Source organism: Magnolia sinica, chromosome 4 (genome assembly GCF_029962835.1).
Source record: "Magnolia sinica isolate HGM2019 chromosome 4, MsV1, whole genome shotgun sequence".
Classification (NCBI taxonomy): domain Eukaryota; kingdom Viridiplantae; phylum Streptophyta; class Magnoliopsida; order Magnoliales; family Magnoliaceae; genus Magnolia; species Magnolia sinica.
The window spans coordinates 73,467,062-73,481,747 of NC_080576.1; the positions used below are offsets into that span (position 1 = coordinate 73,467,062).

Genomic DNA, 14,686 nt, shown 5'->3' on the forward strand with positions numbered 1-14,686 from the left:
GTTTCTCTCCAGTCAGTTTTCAAAATCTGGCCCTGCAGGAGGGGTGAAATTTCGACAGAGCACCACGCCCAAGCCGTAGTTCGGATCTACGTGAAATTTGGGGGTTTTGAAGCGCAAGCCTGGCTGACCAACCCCAAGGAGACGATTTCGGGTACGTGGGCCCCACACACGTGCAACCGATCACTAGCGCACGTGCGTCATGCCCCACTCGTGGTCCACACATGACAACCGTCTTCTGGTTCAGGTTTTCCTCTTCCTTACTCTCTCATACTTGTTTTTCTATAAACCCTAACCCTAGATGGTCCTAAATTCCCAAATTCTATCCCTATTCTCACCCTAGGATTCCTTAATTTGAAATTGGTGAATTCCTTGGATTAGGGATTGATTGTCATGCATGTGTGGATGATTTCTATTTCCCTTTGAGTATTGTTTGGTTCATAATTTTTATTGATCCAGCCCTAATGTGTGTAGGCTTGGACCTACATAGATTCCCCTTAATTGAATATTTGGACTTTTGTGTGGGATGTGGAATTTGTGTAATTGTTTATGAACTATGTGATCTTAAATCTGAAATCTTGCACATCATATCTGAATTTCATGTCCTGCATTAGGATCACATCCTAGTGACTAACTAACGATTTATAATTGTCGATTACATCGACAATGTTCAAACGGTGCAGATCATCCTATTGATGTCGATGATAATCTGATCATTTTGGGATATCATCAGTGGGCCACGTGCCCAATAGATTGATAGCCTAGTGGCACACATGTTACACATGTGAGTGTCCATCGGGTCATTTCCAGTGGACCTCGCCGTAGCATATGTATCTTATCCATGCTTTACATCTAGTTACTAGATTTGTATGCGCATGCTACATGAGGAGTCGATGTTAGTCTAACGTGGGCCACACCACATAGACCTCTATATTTCTAGTGGGGTCTGTTGTTCGAGTCCCACTCTCTGTATATGTTGTGCCAATTAAGGCCAATTATCACATGATATGTCTGATAGCATGCCAGTATGCTTAACCTGATAGGACACACTAATAACATGCTTAATGTAATGGATATCATGCCCATTTGTATGCCCATATGCATCATTTGTATGCCTGTTGTGAAGAATAATTGATCATAGCATACGCCTTTCAGCTTAAGATACGACCCCATATGAGATAGGGTTGCCTTACATGATCGTGTAATATGCGCAGGTTTGGTGCATGACTTGGATAGTATGACTCATGCATTTTCTATATCATGATCACTTTTACGCCCTAGCGACATTGGGGTTGTGGCCTTCACAGGCATATCATGGATGACTAGATTGGATATCGAAAATATCTGTTTTATCAGTGTTGTCATATGCGGTCGTATATGCAAATATGCGATCACATATGCGCATATATGTGGGCCGATTGCATATGCGATCCCTGCACATATCCGATCGCATATGCCACATGTGCCAGCATATGCGATCGCATACTGCATATGCGATCGCATAATGGCCAACGGTCAGATTTTTGACCTTTTTTTTTTTTTTTAAAAAAATAAATTTTAGAATCCGGATTTTTACTCTATAAATATGCATTTAAGCATTCATACTTGCAAAAAAAAACTCAAACTCTCTCTCTATTCTCTATTTCTCTTACTACATCCTCTCTTACATTACATATTTCTAATTCTAACTTCTAAGCACTACACAATCTACATTCTACATTCCACTCCTCTCCATCCATATTCCATTTCCATATTTCTTTTCTTTTCTTTCAACTTCCAAGAATCAAGAATCAATGAAGGGTACAAGAATCAAGAATCAAGAATCCAAGATACATGATACATGATACATCGTACCATTACCATCCATATTCAAGAATCAAGATTCAAGAGTCAAGAGACTCCTCACTCCCCTAGTCCTCTCCAATCTCCATCTACTAAGTTTTCTAAGTTCTAAGTTCTAAGTTCTAAGTTTCTAATTCTAAGTTTCTAACAACTTCTTTCTATTTTTTTTAAAAAATTTTATATATATATATATATATATATATTTTGTTTGTTAATTGGTTTGTTACTTTGTTAATTGTTAGTTGTTACAACTTACAATACAAGTTACAAGTTTGAAGTTACAACTTACAACTTACAAGTGAGAAGTTACAACTTACAAGTTACATTTTACAAGTTACAACAAGATTTCAAGATCAATACTCAAGTGAAGGGGCAAAGGTGAAGAGAAGACAAGTAGACAACTTAGAGTCGAATTTGGAAGTTGAAAGTTGGGAACCTCTTTTAGATTTGTTACATTTGTAAATTGTAATTTTACTTTTATTTGTGTCTAAATCTCTCTTTCTCTCTCTCTCTCTCTCTCTCTCTCTCTCTCTCTCTCCTTCTCTTTCTACAAGTGTGTGTAACTCAACTCTCTCTCTTTTTCTCATTTTCTTTTCCCTCTTCTTCTCCCTTTGGACCCTTTCTACAAGTGTAAGTGTGTAACTCAACTCTCTCTCTTTTTCTCATTTTCTTTTCCCTCTTCTTCTCCCTTTCTACAAGTGTAAGTGTGTAAGTGTATCTCTCTCTCTCTCTCTCTCTCCCCCCCCCCCCCCAAGCCCCATCTCTTTAGGCTCTTTACTCTTTACTCTTACTTAGTCTCTTAGATCTACTTCTTTCTTACTTCTTAGTTCTTCTTCTTACTTCTTAGTCTCTTACTTTACTTTAGTTTTCTTTTTATTTGTAGTTTACTTTCTAGTTTCTGGTTAGTAGCTAGCTAGTTACTTTTTAGTGCTAATCAGTGTTCGAAATATCGATACTATCGGCCAATATTATCGTTATCGCACCCCTGCGAGACGATACACTCGCGATAACCCCCGGAAGATACCAAAAACCCAAAATCCAGATATCGGCTGATATATCGTCGATATTGCACGATATTTTGACGATATCGGACGTCATCATCCGAAAAAAATTGGGAAAAAAATTAGAGGGTGGATTTCGGTACCTGTAGAAGAGATCGCCATGATCGGAAGCTTCCATTTGGCGGGCCATTTGAATTGAAGCATCATTCCTAGGTTTCCACAAATAAAATCTCCGATTTTGGAGAGAAATCCCGAGACATCTTTGTCGATTTGGGAGAAATTTTAGGGTTCCGCCGGAACCCTCTCTACTTAAAAAGTAAAGGTCGTTTGAGCCTTTTTTTTGATGCGGATTAGCTACTGACAGGTTGAGTCGCGAGATCGCTACTGAAGTGACGTCACCAAGTTACGTGGGTCCCACCATGATGAATGTGTTATATCCACACGGTCCATTCATTTTAAGATATCATTTTAGGACATGAGTCAAATAACGAGGTAGAAAAAAATCTGTAATGGACCCCACTACAGAAAACAGTGGAGAAAGTGACATCCACTGTTGAAACCTTCCTAAGGTCCACCGTGATGTGTATTTGAGATCAACCCGTTAATAAGTTAAAAAAGATATTATCAAAGGGAAAAAAATATATATCAGCTTAATCGAAAACTTTTGTGGCCCTCAGAAGTTTTTAATGGTGGGCGTCACTCTCTCTACTGCTTTTTGTGGTGGGGTCCATTGGAGCTTTGAATCTTAGTCATTCTTAGGTTCATGGCATAAAATGTTCTCTCCAAATGGATGGACGGTGTGGATACAAAACATACATCATGGTGGGGCCCACTGAACTTGGTGACGTCAATTCAGTAGCTACTCAACCTATCAGTAGCCAATCCGCGGCCCTTTTTTTAATCGAAATCCAGTACTGCGCACACCACCTAGCTGTGTGTTGACGTCACCAAGTTCCGTGGGTCCCATCATAAGCTATGTGCTATATCCAGACCGTTCGTCCATTTGACGAGCTCTTCTTAAGGCTTGAGCCAAAAAATAAGACAGATCCAAAGATCAATTGAACCACAATGCAAACAGCAGTGGTGGATTGAACGTCTACGAGTGAATCCCTTTAGGGGTCACGGAAGTTTTGGATAATATGATATTTATTTTTACTCTTCATCCAGGTCCGTGTGACCTAATTAATAGATTGGATGGAAAATAAACATTATGGTGGGCCCTTCGAATATATTAATGGTGAGAATCAGTCCCCGACTACTATTTGCGGTGTGGTCCACTTGAGCTTTGGATATGACTCATTTTTGGGTTCATGATCTAAAATGATCTCTCCAAATGCATGAACGGTGTAGATATAATAAATACATTATTGTGGGGCCATGTAACTTTGAAATATTTGTACAACTTGCGCCGAGGAGTGTCGGCACAGTACTAGGATTTCCTGCCAAAGCCTTCCTGGGCTTGAAACCTTAGTGGGGCCTATCATCGATGTTTGTGAGGAATCCACTCCATCCATCCGTTTTGTGAGATCATTTTAGGACATGAAATAAAAAATGAGTAGGATCTAATACTCACGTGTGCCAAAAATGTGAGGATTGAACATCCACACTTGAAATATTCGTGGGGCCACATAAGTTTTGAATCAGACTAATATTTGTATTTTCAATTCATCCATGTAGGAATAATGTTATGAACGGTATGGATGGCATGTTAACATCACTGTCAACCCAGGTTTCAACGGTAAGGAATTTTCTTACCCACCTTTTCCTTTAGTGTGGCCCACTGTAGTCTTGGATCCTGCTCATTTTTGCTCTCAAGTGCTAAAATGATCTCAAAAAATGAATGGACGAGGTGGATTTCTTATAAACATCACAGTGGGCCCCACCTAGGTTTTGAGCGAAGGAACTTGGCAGGAAATCTGCGCACGATCAGCGCCCCACCCCCAGTATGGTGGGAAGTGGATCCCCTAGTGAGCAGTGTACTTTGTAGACTTTGTGGGCGCACTATAATTCATGTATTTTATCCACTCCGTCCATCCATTTTACCAGATAAATTTATGGTTTGAATGAAGAGAAAAAACTATTATTAGCTTGATCCAAAACTTTTGTGGCCCATTAATAGTCAATCACCATTGTTTCCTATGGTATGGTCTACCTAATTATTGGATCTGTTTTATTTTTTGGATAATGTCTTGAAATGATATGGAAAAACGGATGGACGGGGTTGATACTGAATATAGTTGTCTTAGTTCAATCGGACAACATATAGCTTAGGACCCTATACAAAGGAAATCTATTATGTACACTTCTTTTTTGAAACTTTATGATTTAAAAGTGTATTAAGGGCCTTTTTAACAATCCCCAAAGTTTCATTAAAAAATTCAACCATTTTCCCAATGTTTCCCCATGTTTCTCAAAAAGTGCGATAAACTATGCGATACAAATGATATATCCCGTGCGATAACCGATACGTATCTGTATCCCAAGGGTGCGATACATTGTGCGATACCGATATTTCGAACACTGGTGCTAATACACACACCACTATCCACCATCATAATGTCTTCTTCCCAATCTTCCTCTTTGAAGCTCAAGTCGAATGACCTGGATTGGAAGTATAGGCACTACCGTAGTGCTACCGAAAAGACTCACATAGTATGTGAGTTATGTGGGTTTGTGAGTTCCGGTGGCATTGCAAGGCACAAGCAACACCTTGCACATTTACTGGGGTCAAATGCAAAAGCATGCGACAAAATTACTCCAGAAATCCGAAGGGAGATCGTGGAGTATATGGAAAAACAATCAAGAAAGAAATGTGATAGTGCCCTATGTCAGGAGGAATATATGGAACAAGATGTATATGAATATATAAATGTAGTAAATGTAGATGAAGCTAGTCTCACTCTCCCTACTTTGACAGGCCGGTTTAGACCACAAGTACAACCATCGAAAAGAGCCCGAGGGCATGGGCCCATAGATAGATGGTGTAGACCACACCCCGAGGATGTGGTCGACCAAAGGGGTAGAGGGAAAGGGCCGGCTCAAACAACTTTAGAGAACCGGTATAAACAAAAAGATAGGAAAACCACAATTCAATATATTGCTAAGTGGTTTTACCAAACCGGCGTTGCTTTCAACGCCGTTAAATCGAAAAGCTTCAAAGTAATGATTGAGGCTATAGGTCAATTTGGACCTGGGCTTAAACCTCCTTCATATCATGAAATGAGGGAGACATGCCTAAAAACTGAAGTTGAATATACACAATCCTTCATAGCTGAATATAGGGAATCATGGAAAATATATGGTTGTTCACTAATGGCCGATGGATGGACCGATAAATCCGTTCGGTCTCTCATTAACTTTTGGTTAAATTGTCTAGCTGGGACAATGTTCTTGAAGTCAGTGGATGCGTCGGGCCGTTCACACACAGGAGAATATTTGTTTAACTTACTAGATAGTGTAATTGAAGAAATAGGTGAGGACTACGTTGTACAAGTAATTACAGATAACGCAGCCTCTTATGTAATGGCCGGTTGTCTTCTTATGGAGAAGAGGCGACGTTTATTTTGGACCCCCTGTGCGGCCCATTTTATTGATCTTATGTTAGAAGATATAGGTAGATTATTTATAAATGTGATTGCAAGGGTTAGAAGAATCACGGTCTTTATGTACAAATACGCCCTTCTTCTCAATCGAATGAGAAAACACATTGGGGGTAACTTGCTACGTCCAGCAGTCACCCATTTCGCTACAGCCTTTTTAACACTACAAAGGCTACATGCAAAGAAATCAGAACTTAGAAGCTTTGTAGTGTCTGCTGATTTTACAAGTGGGCCTTGGTCAAAAAAGGCTGAAGGGAAACGGGTTCAACAAACATTTTTTTCTCAAAGATTTTGGACTTAAGTAGTAAAGGCGCTAAAATCATCTGAGCCCTTAGTCACTGTGTTGCAATTGGTGGACGGGGATGAGAAGCCCGCAATGGGCTACATATATGATGCGATGGAGAGGGCGAAAAATAAAATCATGGACCATTTTAACTATAGAGACCGTGATTACAGGCCAATTTTAGATATTATAGATAGAAGATGGGGCAGCCAAATGTCATCCCCATTGTATTCGGCTGCTTACATCCTTATCCTAGCCTGTTTATTCGCTTCTGTTGATCCAGCAGAAGCACTAACTATGCATATGGTTGGATTTATTGATGTCTTGGAAAGAATGATTTCAGATAGAGGAGAACAGGACAAGATCTCAACTTTGTTGGACTTCTACACAAAAAGTGAAGGGATATTCTCAAGGGATATCGTAATAAGACATTGGACAATGAAATTACCCAGTAAGTATTTCAATGAATGAATGTTAGTGTACTATCAATTGTGTACTGAACTATTAAAAAAAGTTTTTCTACAAAGTGTCTCTAAGAGACTAAGACTCTAACCTATACGTAAACTGTTTTTCTCAGCTGACTGGTGGGCTGCCTATGGAGTGGACCCGAACAGGAAGGATCCAGCTCTAAAGAAGATGGCTATGAAGATTCTTGGACTCACGTGTTCTGCCAGTGGTTGCGAGCGCAATTGGAGCACGTTTGAGGCGGTAAGTTTAGACTGTTTAGTAATTGTTTTGTTTTTTTTGTAAACTTTAATTTTTTAGTAGCCTAAGCTAAATTAATTACTTAAATAGCTAATGCCAAATACGCTTTCTTTCTTGCAGATTCATCAAAGAAAATGAATCACCTTGAGCAAAAAAAGCTCAACGACTTGGTTTTTGTTCAATGCAATCAAAAATTGCGAGAACGATTCCAAAGTAGGAAAAAAAAGCCCAGCTTCTTTGACCCTATCTGCTTAGATGAGTTAGATGTAGATAACGAGTGGCTCATAGAGACGGAGGACCCAGTATTTGCTGGAGAGGATCTGACATGGTCACAAGTTGAAGATGCCGCATATGGATCGACACCTGGTGAAGGTAGTAGTACCACTCGAAGGTGAAGGACAGGGGGGAGCCGGGGGGCGAGTAGTAGCCGTCAACCCGTTGATGAGATTGAAGAAGGAGAAGGTGATAATGATGATCAAATTGAAGATCATCCACCATTGGATGTTGATGAAGTATTAGTACGTACAGATGACGAAGAAACGGAAGAAGAAGAAGTGTATGTGGAAGAAGGAGATGACTCGAATGATGATGATGATGGTGGTGGTGGTGGTGGTGATGTGCCACAATGGATGCTAGATCAATGTATATGATTAATGATTATTGATTAGATAAATAATAAATACATAACTTCTTAATTTTGTTTAATGCTTGTCTCATAAGTCTAAGTGTGTTGATGTTGATGTTGTTGATTGTTGATAACTTGATATATTATGTATTGTATGATTTGTATCATGTACATGTAGTGTTGAATGTTGAATATGGATATTTGATATTTGTTATTGTTATTTGTTAAATGTAACTAAAATGTTAATTGTTAAGATTTAAGAAGTTAACTATATTGTAATTTGTAAATTGTAAATGTATGATGTATCATTATCAATTTATCATACATTCATATGTATGTAATTAGTTGGTTTTTTTTTTTTTTTTTTTAATTTTTTTTTTTACTTAAATTAAATATATTTCATGTCCCAATGACATATAATAATTTATTTTGATTTTTCTAAATTTTTTTTGAATTTTTTTTTGAATTTTCTAATTTTTTTAAATTTTTTTGAAAAAATGCAAAAAAAATAAAAAAAATATGCGACCGCATATGCGATTGTGCGATCGCATATGTGCACACGCATATGCAATCGCACAGGATCACATATGATATTTGACAACATTGTGTTCTATCATTAGCAAGGTATTCCGTGTCGGTATCGGTGGGCATAACGGTGCCCACATACGGATACGCCCTGTATCGGTCGATACGGGTCTCATAATGGTGCAAAAAATTTTTTTCGTCAAAAAATTATGGAAAAATATCCATTAAATCCGGAATATTCTAAATATTCCAAATATGCATTCATTTATAATTTGGAACATGTTTATGGTGGTGTAATGATCCACTCTTTGGTGAGAAGTTGTATCGGACTGCCTGATGAATTTATGAACCTGACAACCTAGTATTGGCTATAGATCTTTTATATTTAATTATTTAACTATTTAATATCAATATGAATTAATTAGAATGAATCTAATACCAAAATTTCTCATATTTGTAGGTATTGGTGTATTACATACCTTGTGACTTGTGTATATTTTATTTCAACATAAAATCTAGGGACTTTTATATCCAATTATATAATTCATATATCTAACAAATTAATATAAATTTTCCCAATAAATCTTAAGAAAAAATTTGAAAGTATATTAAAGTAAATAGTGTTGTCGATTTAGAGCTAATTTGGTGGACCATTTGATGCCCCAAATCAACGTTAAATTCATGTAATCTATTGGCACTTATCTCACTAATGGATTGGTGGATATTTATTGAATAGTGAAGAATGAAAAATATCAAATGATCCTATTTTAGAAGAACAAGTGTTTGCAAATTAACGGTGAAAATCATTTAAATAATTTAATTTTGGAATTGTGACATGGCAACAATAGTGCCATAATTTAATTTATTAATTTTGAGTTAATGTATGCCTCATGGACAATTTTTACGGCCATGTACATAGGGCCCACCACGATGTATGTATTGTATATCAATGACATCCATTCGTTTTATCAAATCATTTTAAGGCATGGTCCAAAAATGAGGTAGATCCATATCTAAGGTGGACCACTAGTGGGTGAGGCCTTGAAATTGGGGTCCACCTTAATGTATTTGTATATCCGTGCCGTCAATCTATTTTGCCAGCTCATTTTAAAGCATGATCCCAAAAAACAGGCAGATTTAAACCTTAGGCGGACCGCTAGTGAATGACGCCCTGAACATAGGACCCACCTTGAATCCTTGATGCATTTGTTGTATATCCATGCTGTCCATCCTTTTTGCCAACTCATTTTAGGGCATGGTCCAAAAAATGAGACAAATCCAAATCTTTGGTGGACTACACAATAGGGATTGAATTCCCACAATTAAAACTTTTATTATTATTATTATTATTATTATTATATTATTATTATTATTATTATTATTATTTTTAAGCTGCGACTTGTGTTTTCCTTGATCGAGGTCCATGCAACCTTATCAGTAGTTTCGATGGTAAATAAACATTATAGTGGGCCATAATAAGTTTTTAACAGTGGGTAGTCAATCCTACTGTGCGGTCCACTTGAGATCTGGATCTGCTTCATTTTAGGGACCATGCCTTGAAATGATCAGGAAAAACTGATGGGTGGCATGGATATATAATACAACACATAAATCAAGGTGGGCCACATGCACTAAAACAATGCAAGTGCACAGTGGGCATTCAATCCTACTGTGTGGTCCACTTGAGATCTGGATCTGCTTTATTTTAGGGACCATACCTTGAAATGATCAGGAAAAACTGATGGGTGGCATGGATATATAATACAATACATAAATCAAGGTGGGCCACATGCACTAAAACAGTGTAAGTGCACTAAGGAGCGTGCGCCGCAGACCACTTAAAAAAATAAGGTGAAAATAAGGTGTGTGGCTGTTTTACAGCCACGTGCCCGTTCATTTTTTTTGAGACCGAGAGAGAGGGAAAAAGAAAAAATGAGAGGGAAAGAAAGGGAAAATGAGAGAGAAGGATAAAACGAGAGGGAAAGAAAGGGAAAAAGAGAGAGAAGGAGAAAACGAGAGGGGGAGACACATCAGGGCCGCAGCCCGATAAGAAGAAGAAAAGAAAGAAAAAAAAGATATGGTTTATTTTATTTTATTTTTAAAGGCCTGTAACAGTTGTTATGGTAATGTAACGACTGTTATGGACTGTAATGACCGTTACAGGTAGAAACAAGAGGGGGTGGCCGTCACGACCCCGTAACATGTAACGGTCACGGCCGTTACGGCCGATACGTAACTGTTTTCGAACACCCTGATCATTAGGGCGCTATGGATGTCCATGGGTGGAAGTCCCTAAACCCTTGTGGTACAAGTAGGATGCTTCAACGTCGACACTGAGTGGATAACATGAGCGCCCGAGTGGCAAATACTAGTATGCCGCGTCTCCCATTGTGTTGTGATCGGTTGAAAAGGGGTGTGACCTTATCCGCCCGGGGGTAGGGGGCTATAAGCTAGGTTGAGTTTGACCAGCTCGTAAATGGGTCTGCTATCGACGAGCAGGGTGGGCATCTGTATACCACTGACAAGATGGATAGTGAGGTCTTTTCCACTCACTTGGTCGTGTGCGCCATGAGCGGCAGCCAATGTTAGAGTGTATTAGACCTTGATGATTTTTCTAGATACGAACTGTACGGATATGTGGACTTATTGAGGATTGGCATGTTTGTGTTGCATATCTAGCATATGACACTTGGCCATGTAGGCCTTGCATTGCGTAGCCTTGGTATGGCTAACAACATTAATGGACTTAACAGCTTAGCCCTCCATCATCTTTCGCATACTCTGATCTATGTATTATCGTCATATGCACTGTGCACGCACACATGCACTCTATTGAGCTTCGTAGGAAGCTTATGCTCGTTTGTTTGCGTTGCAGGTGATGCTAGGGCTTATTAGTAGCATTGAGCCAAGAACACGAGCCTATTCTTTTGAGTTTTGATTATATCTTGTATTTCCTTTCCAACACTGTACTCGAAGATTTTATTAGTGGATATGTGGTGATAATGTTTTGTGACTTGGGTACACTTGTGGTTATGCTCCTTTACAAAAAAATAAAAATAAAAATAAAAATAAAAAATCACCCCGAAAATCCTCTATATAGGATCATAGGATCGGAACCTGGTGTATGGGAGCTGAGAGCCGAGAATGGGGTGCTACGAAGGCTGTCGGCATCGGATTCAGCAGCCGGGAATTTTGTGAGTCCGGTTCCCGAGTTTGGGGTGTGACAAGGATCGTCTAATTGAGTCTCTTACGGGATGGATAAGCAAAGGTGGGCCCCTCACATGATGAACGGTCTCGATTAGTAGCTAGAGTTTTAATACTATCAAAATGGATTCTTCAATTTCCTTTCCATTGATTTGATGGTCCGTATTATCATATCAAAGTGTCTATTAAGAGAAATGAGCAATGGAATGTGCGTCCTTCGTGATGATCAGTCCAAACCAATTCAAACCTAATTTGTTGTAATCAATGTAGCTTTCCATTTTCATCTCCATTGAGGGCTGGTTAGAATCATCCTATCAAAGTGGTTTTTTAGAAGCTTTCAGCAATCAAAGGTGGCTCCCAAACGATGGGTGGCCTACATCAGGATCTAACCATTATACATTAATCTATGCAAACCATCCATGTTTCTAACATTGATAACATGGATAGGATCATCAAATCAATGCAAATTGTATGAGGAATGGGCAGTTAAAGGTGGGTCCCATTTTAGATGGATCGTAAAGTAACAAATAAAGTGAGATTATATCTTAATTGACTGTTCTATGGACATACGAGGGATGGTGTTTTGTATATGTTTCACAATAGCACATTGTTTTCCAAACAGAGTTCAGTTTTGTTTAACAAACTGAGTTAAAACTTGTTCAGAACAAAACTGTTATTTTTTCTAGTCTCCTTTTTAACCGACTCCAAAATTATTTATATATCCAAACAGCCTCTTATTCTGTTTACTTTATACTTGGTCCTGAATCTCTACGTCTGTTTTTTGTTTTTTTCATTTAGGTTTGTTGTTCATTTCTGCAAAAAGTGTTAATGTTGTGTCTTCTTTTGTATATATCCAAACGGCCTCTTATTCTGTTTACTTTATACTTGGTCCTGAATCTTTACATCTGTTTTTTTTTTTCCATTCAGGTTTGTTGTTCATTTCTGCAAAAAGTTTTAATGTTGCGTCTTCTTTTGTCATCTCTATATTTGTCAGATTTATTTGCTAAATATGTTCTGCAGATTCCCATCTGTGCCCATTAGTGAACTGAATCTGGAAATTGATAATGTAATCATTTCTCCCTAAATGTAATTGAAATAAAAAAATGTTTCTTCTTAAAAATTTCTGCAGTATTATTTTATAGTCTGAAGCAATAAGAATAAAATTCTTGCAAATTACATTTGAGAGTCGCAGATGTAAATATCATAACAAAAAGAGTTTTATCTTACGGTCTCTAGGTTCTTTATTTTCCTATTGAATTCACAACAAACTGCTTAACTACTTTTTATTTTTTATTTTTTTTTTAATTTAAATTTTAGGAAACTGAGCAGCTTAGACAAACACTGGAGAAGGAAATTTTGAAGATTGAGGTAATTTTTTAAAAAAAAATCATATTATTTGTTGGTTAAATTTCAATTAGCACATATGGAAGTAATGTGGTCCAGTCATCAATTGATGCATTGAGCAGAAATAAGTAACATTGTGCAGTGCACCAAGTATACTGCTTTCTGTTAATTCTTTCGTTTACCATCATGCTAGTGTACTCTCTAACGATCTAGGAAAACCTTCTTAAACTCATCTTGAAGAAAGGGGCCGGATCATGTGTCCTCTGGCACTCATGCGACTTTGTTGAGCCCTGGTACTCGTGTGGATGATTTCTTAAGGCATGAAAAGTGTGATAAAATCTTCCTTTTTTTTATGTGAAAGAGATGAGTTTCAGCCTCCTGTTGATGTAGAGGGTTCAGAAAGTAGCAGCAAGGGAGAGAGGAGAAAGGGTGGAGCAGAGTCCTGCACTGGTGGCTGCCATTCTCTCTCTGATCACTCTGGCTAGTGATCGTCTCTCCTGTGGGCCTGATGCTGAGGCAATAAGCAGCAGAGAGGGACAGTCGCAGTTTGTGGCCTTTCACGAGATTGAGTCTTCAAACACGGGGAAGTGTGAAGCTTTGGGAGCCAGGGATTTGCATCTATGTGGGGGAGCTACGACGGAGGTGTTGGACATTTCTGTGCTCCAAGCAACATCAGGAGCTGAGGGTTCAAGTAGAGGTATAAGGTTTTCACTTCTTCGGAACTGCTCTCATCCAACTGTCATCAATGGGAATCACCTTTCAATGACCTGAGGTATGCGGTGGATCAAGGACACCATTGTGCATGTCAGAAAGATGGCTGGAGTCTCATTCGGGGACTACATCGTGTTATTCCAATTCATGGAAGAAAAAGGCAATCTAAGATCCTTGGAAGCTCAGCAGAGTCGGCCGTAGAGATCTCTGATGGGGCGAAGAGACTTGGATAGGCTTGGTTACTTAGTGAACCACAACGTGAGGTTAAGATCCATAGGAGAGAAATCAGGTAGAGGGGCAAGGATGGTGAACTGATGAAGCTGCTTAGCTGGAACTTGAGGGTTTTGGGGTGCAGGAAAAAGATGTTTCAAAACAGAGACCTTTGCAAGTGATTCAAGGCCCGGTCAGTTGCACTGCAGTTGCCTTGGTGTTTGGGAGGTGATTTCAATGTAGTCAAATTCTCGTTTGAACAGTTAAATGGGGGTCAAATAATGCTCAGTATGAGGGACTTTCTTGAGTGGGCTTGTAGAAATGACATTGTGGATATTCCAACGGGAATGCTTAATTTACCGGGTCAAATGGGCAGGAATGAACTGTTAAATCTAAGCTGGATAGGTTTTTGGCGTCCCATGACCAGGTAGAGAAGTTTCCTTTAGTTTAGCAAAGGGGTTTTTCAAGGCCATTATCGGATTGTTGCTTATTTTTTTTTGTAGGTAGAGGATGGGATTCGAGGTTTGAGGCCGTTTAGGTTTGAATTGATGTGGTTGGAGGTGGAGGGATTCCCTAGTTTGGTTGAGTGTGGAATTTAAAAAATGGAAGGAAGAGGTGTTAGGTAAGAGGGAGGTGGAAT

The 14,686-nt window shown here is 38.7% G+C and overlaps 2 protein-coding genes across 7 annotated transcripts in view; both read left to right on the forward strand.

Annotated features, from left to right (window-relative positions):
* The window catches only part of LOC131243222 (serine/threonine-protein kinase STY46-like), a 115,497-nt gene that overhangs the window by 19,210 nt on the left and 81,601 nt on the right, over nt 1-14,686 (forward strand). For 4 of the 6 annotated variants that reach the window (XM_058242411.1, XM_058242412.1, XM_058242407.1 and 1 more), the window contains exon 7: nt 13,099-13,149. The exons of the other annotated variants lie outside the window; for them this stretch is intronic. In XM_058242411.1, the coding sequence (XP_058098394.1) occupies nt 13,099-13,149 (51 nt within the window). The remainder of the gene's footprint in view (nt 1-13,098; nt 13,150-14,686) is intronic. 6 annotated transcript variants of the gene reach the window in all.
* Nucleotides 6,747-8,132, forward strand: LOC131243223 (uncharacterized). The gene is made up of 2 exons (XM_058242413.1): nt 6,747-7,173; nt 7,300-8,132. The coding sequence occupies exons 1-2, from the start codon at nt 6,816-6,818 to the stop codon at nt 7,470-7,472; spliced, it is 531 nt and encodes a 176-aa protein (XP_058098396.1). The 5' UTR covers nt 6,747-6,815; the 3' UTR covers nt 7,473-8,132.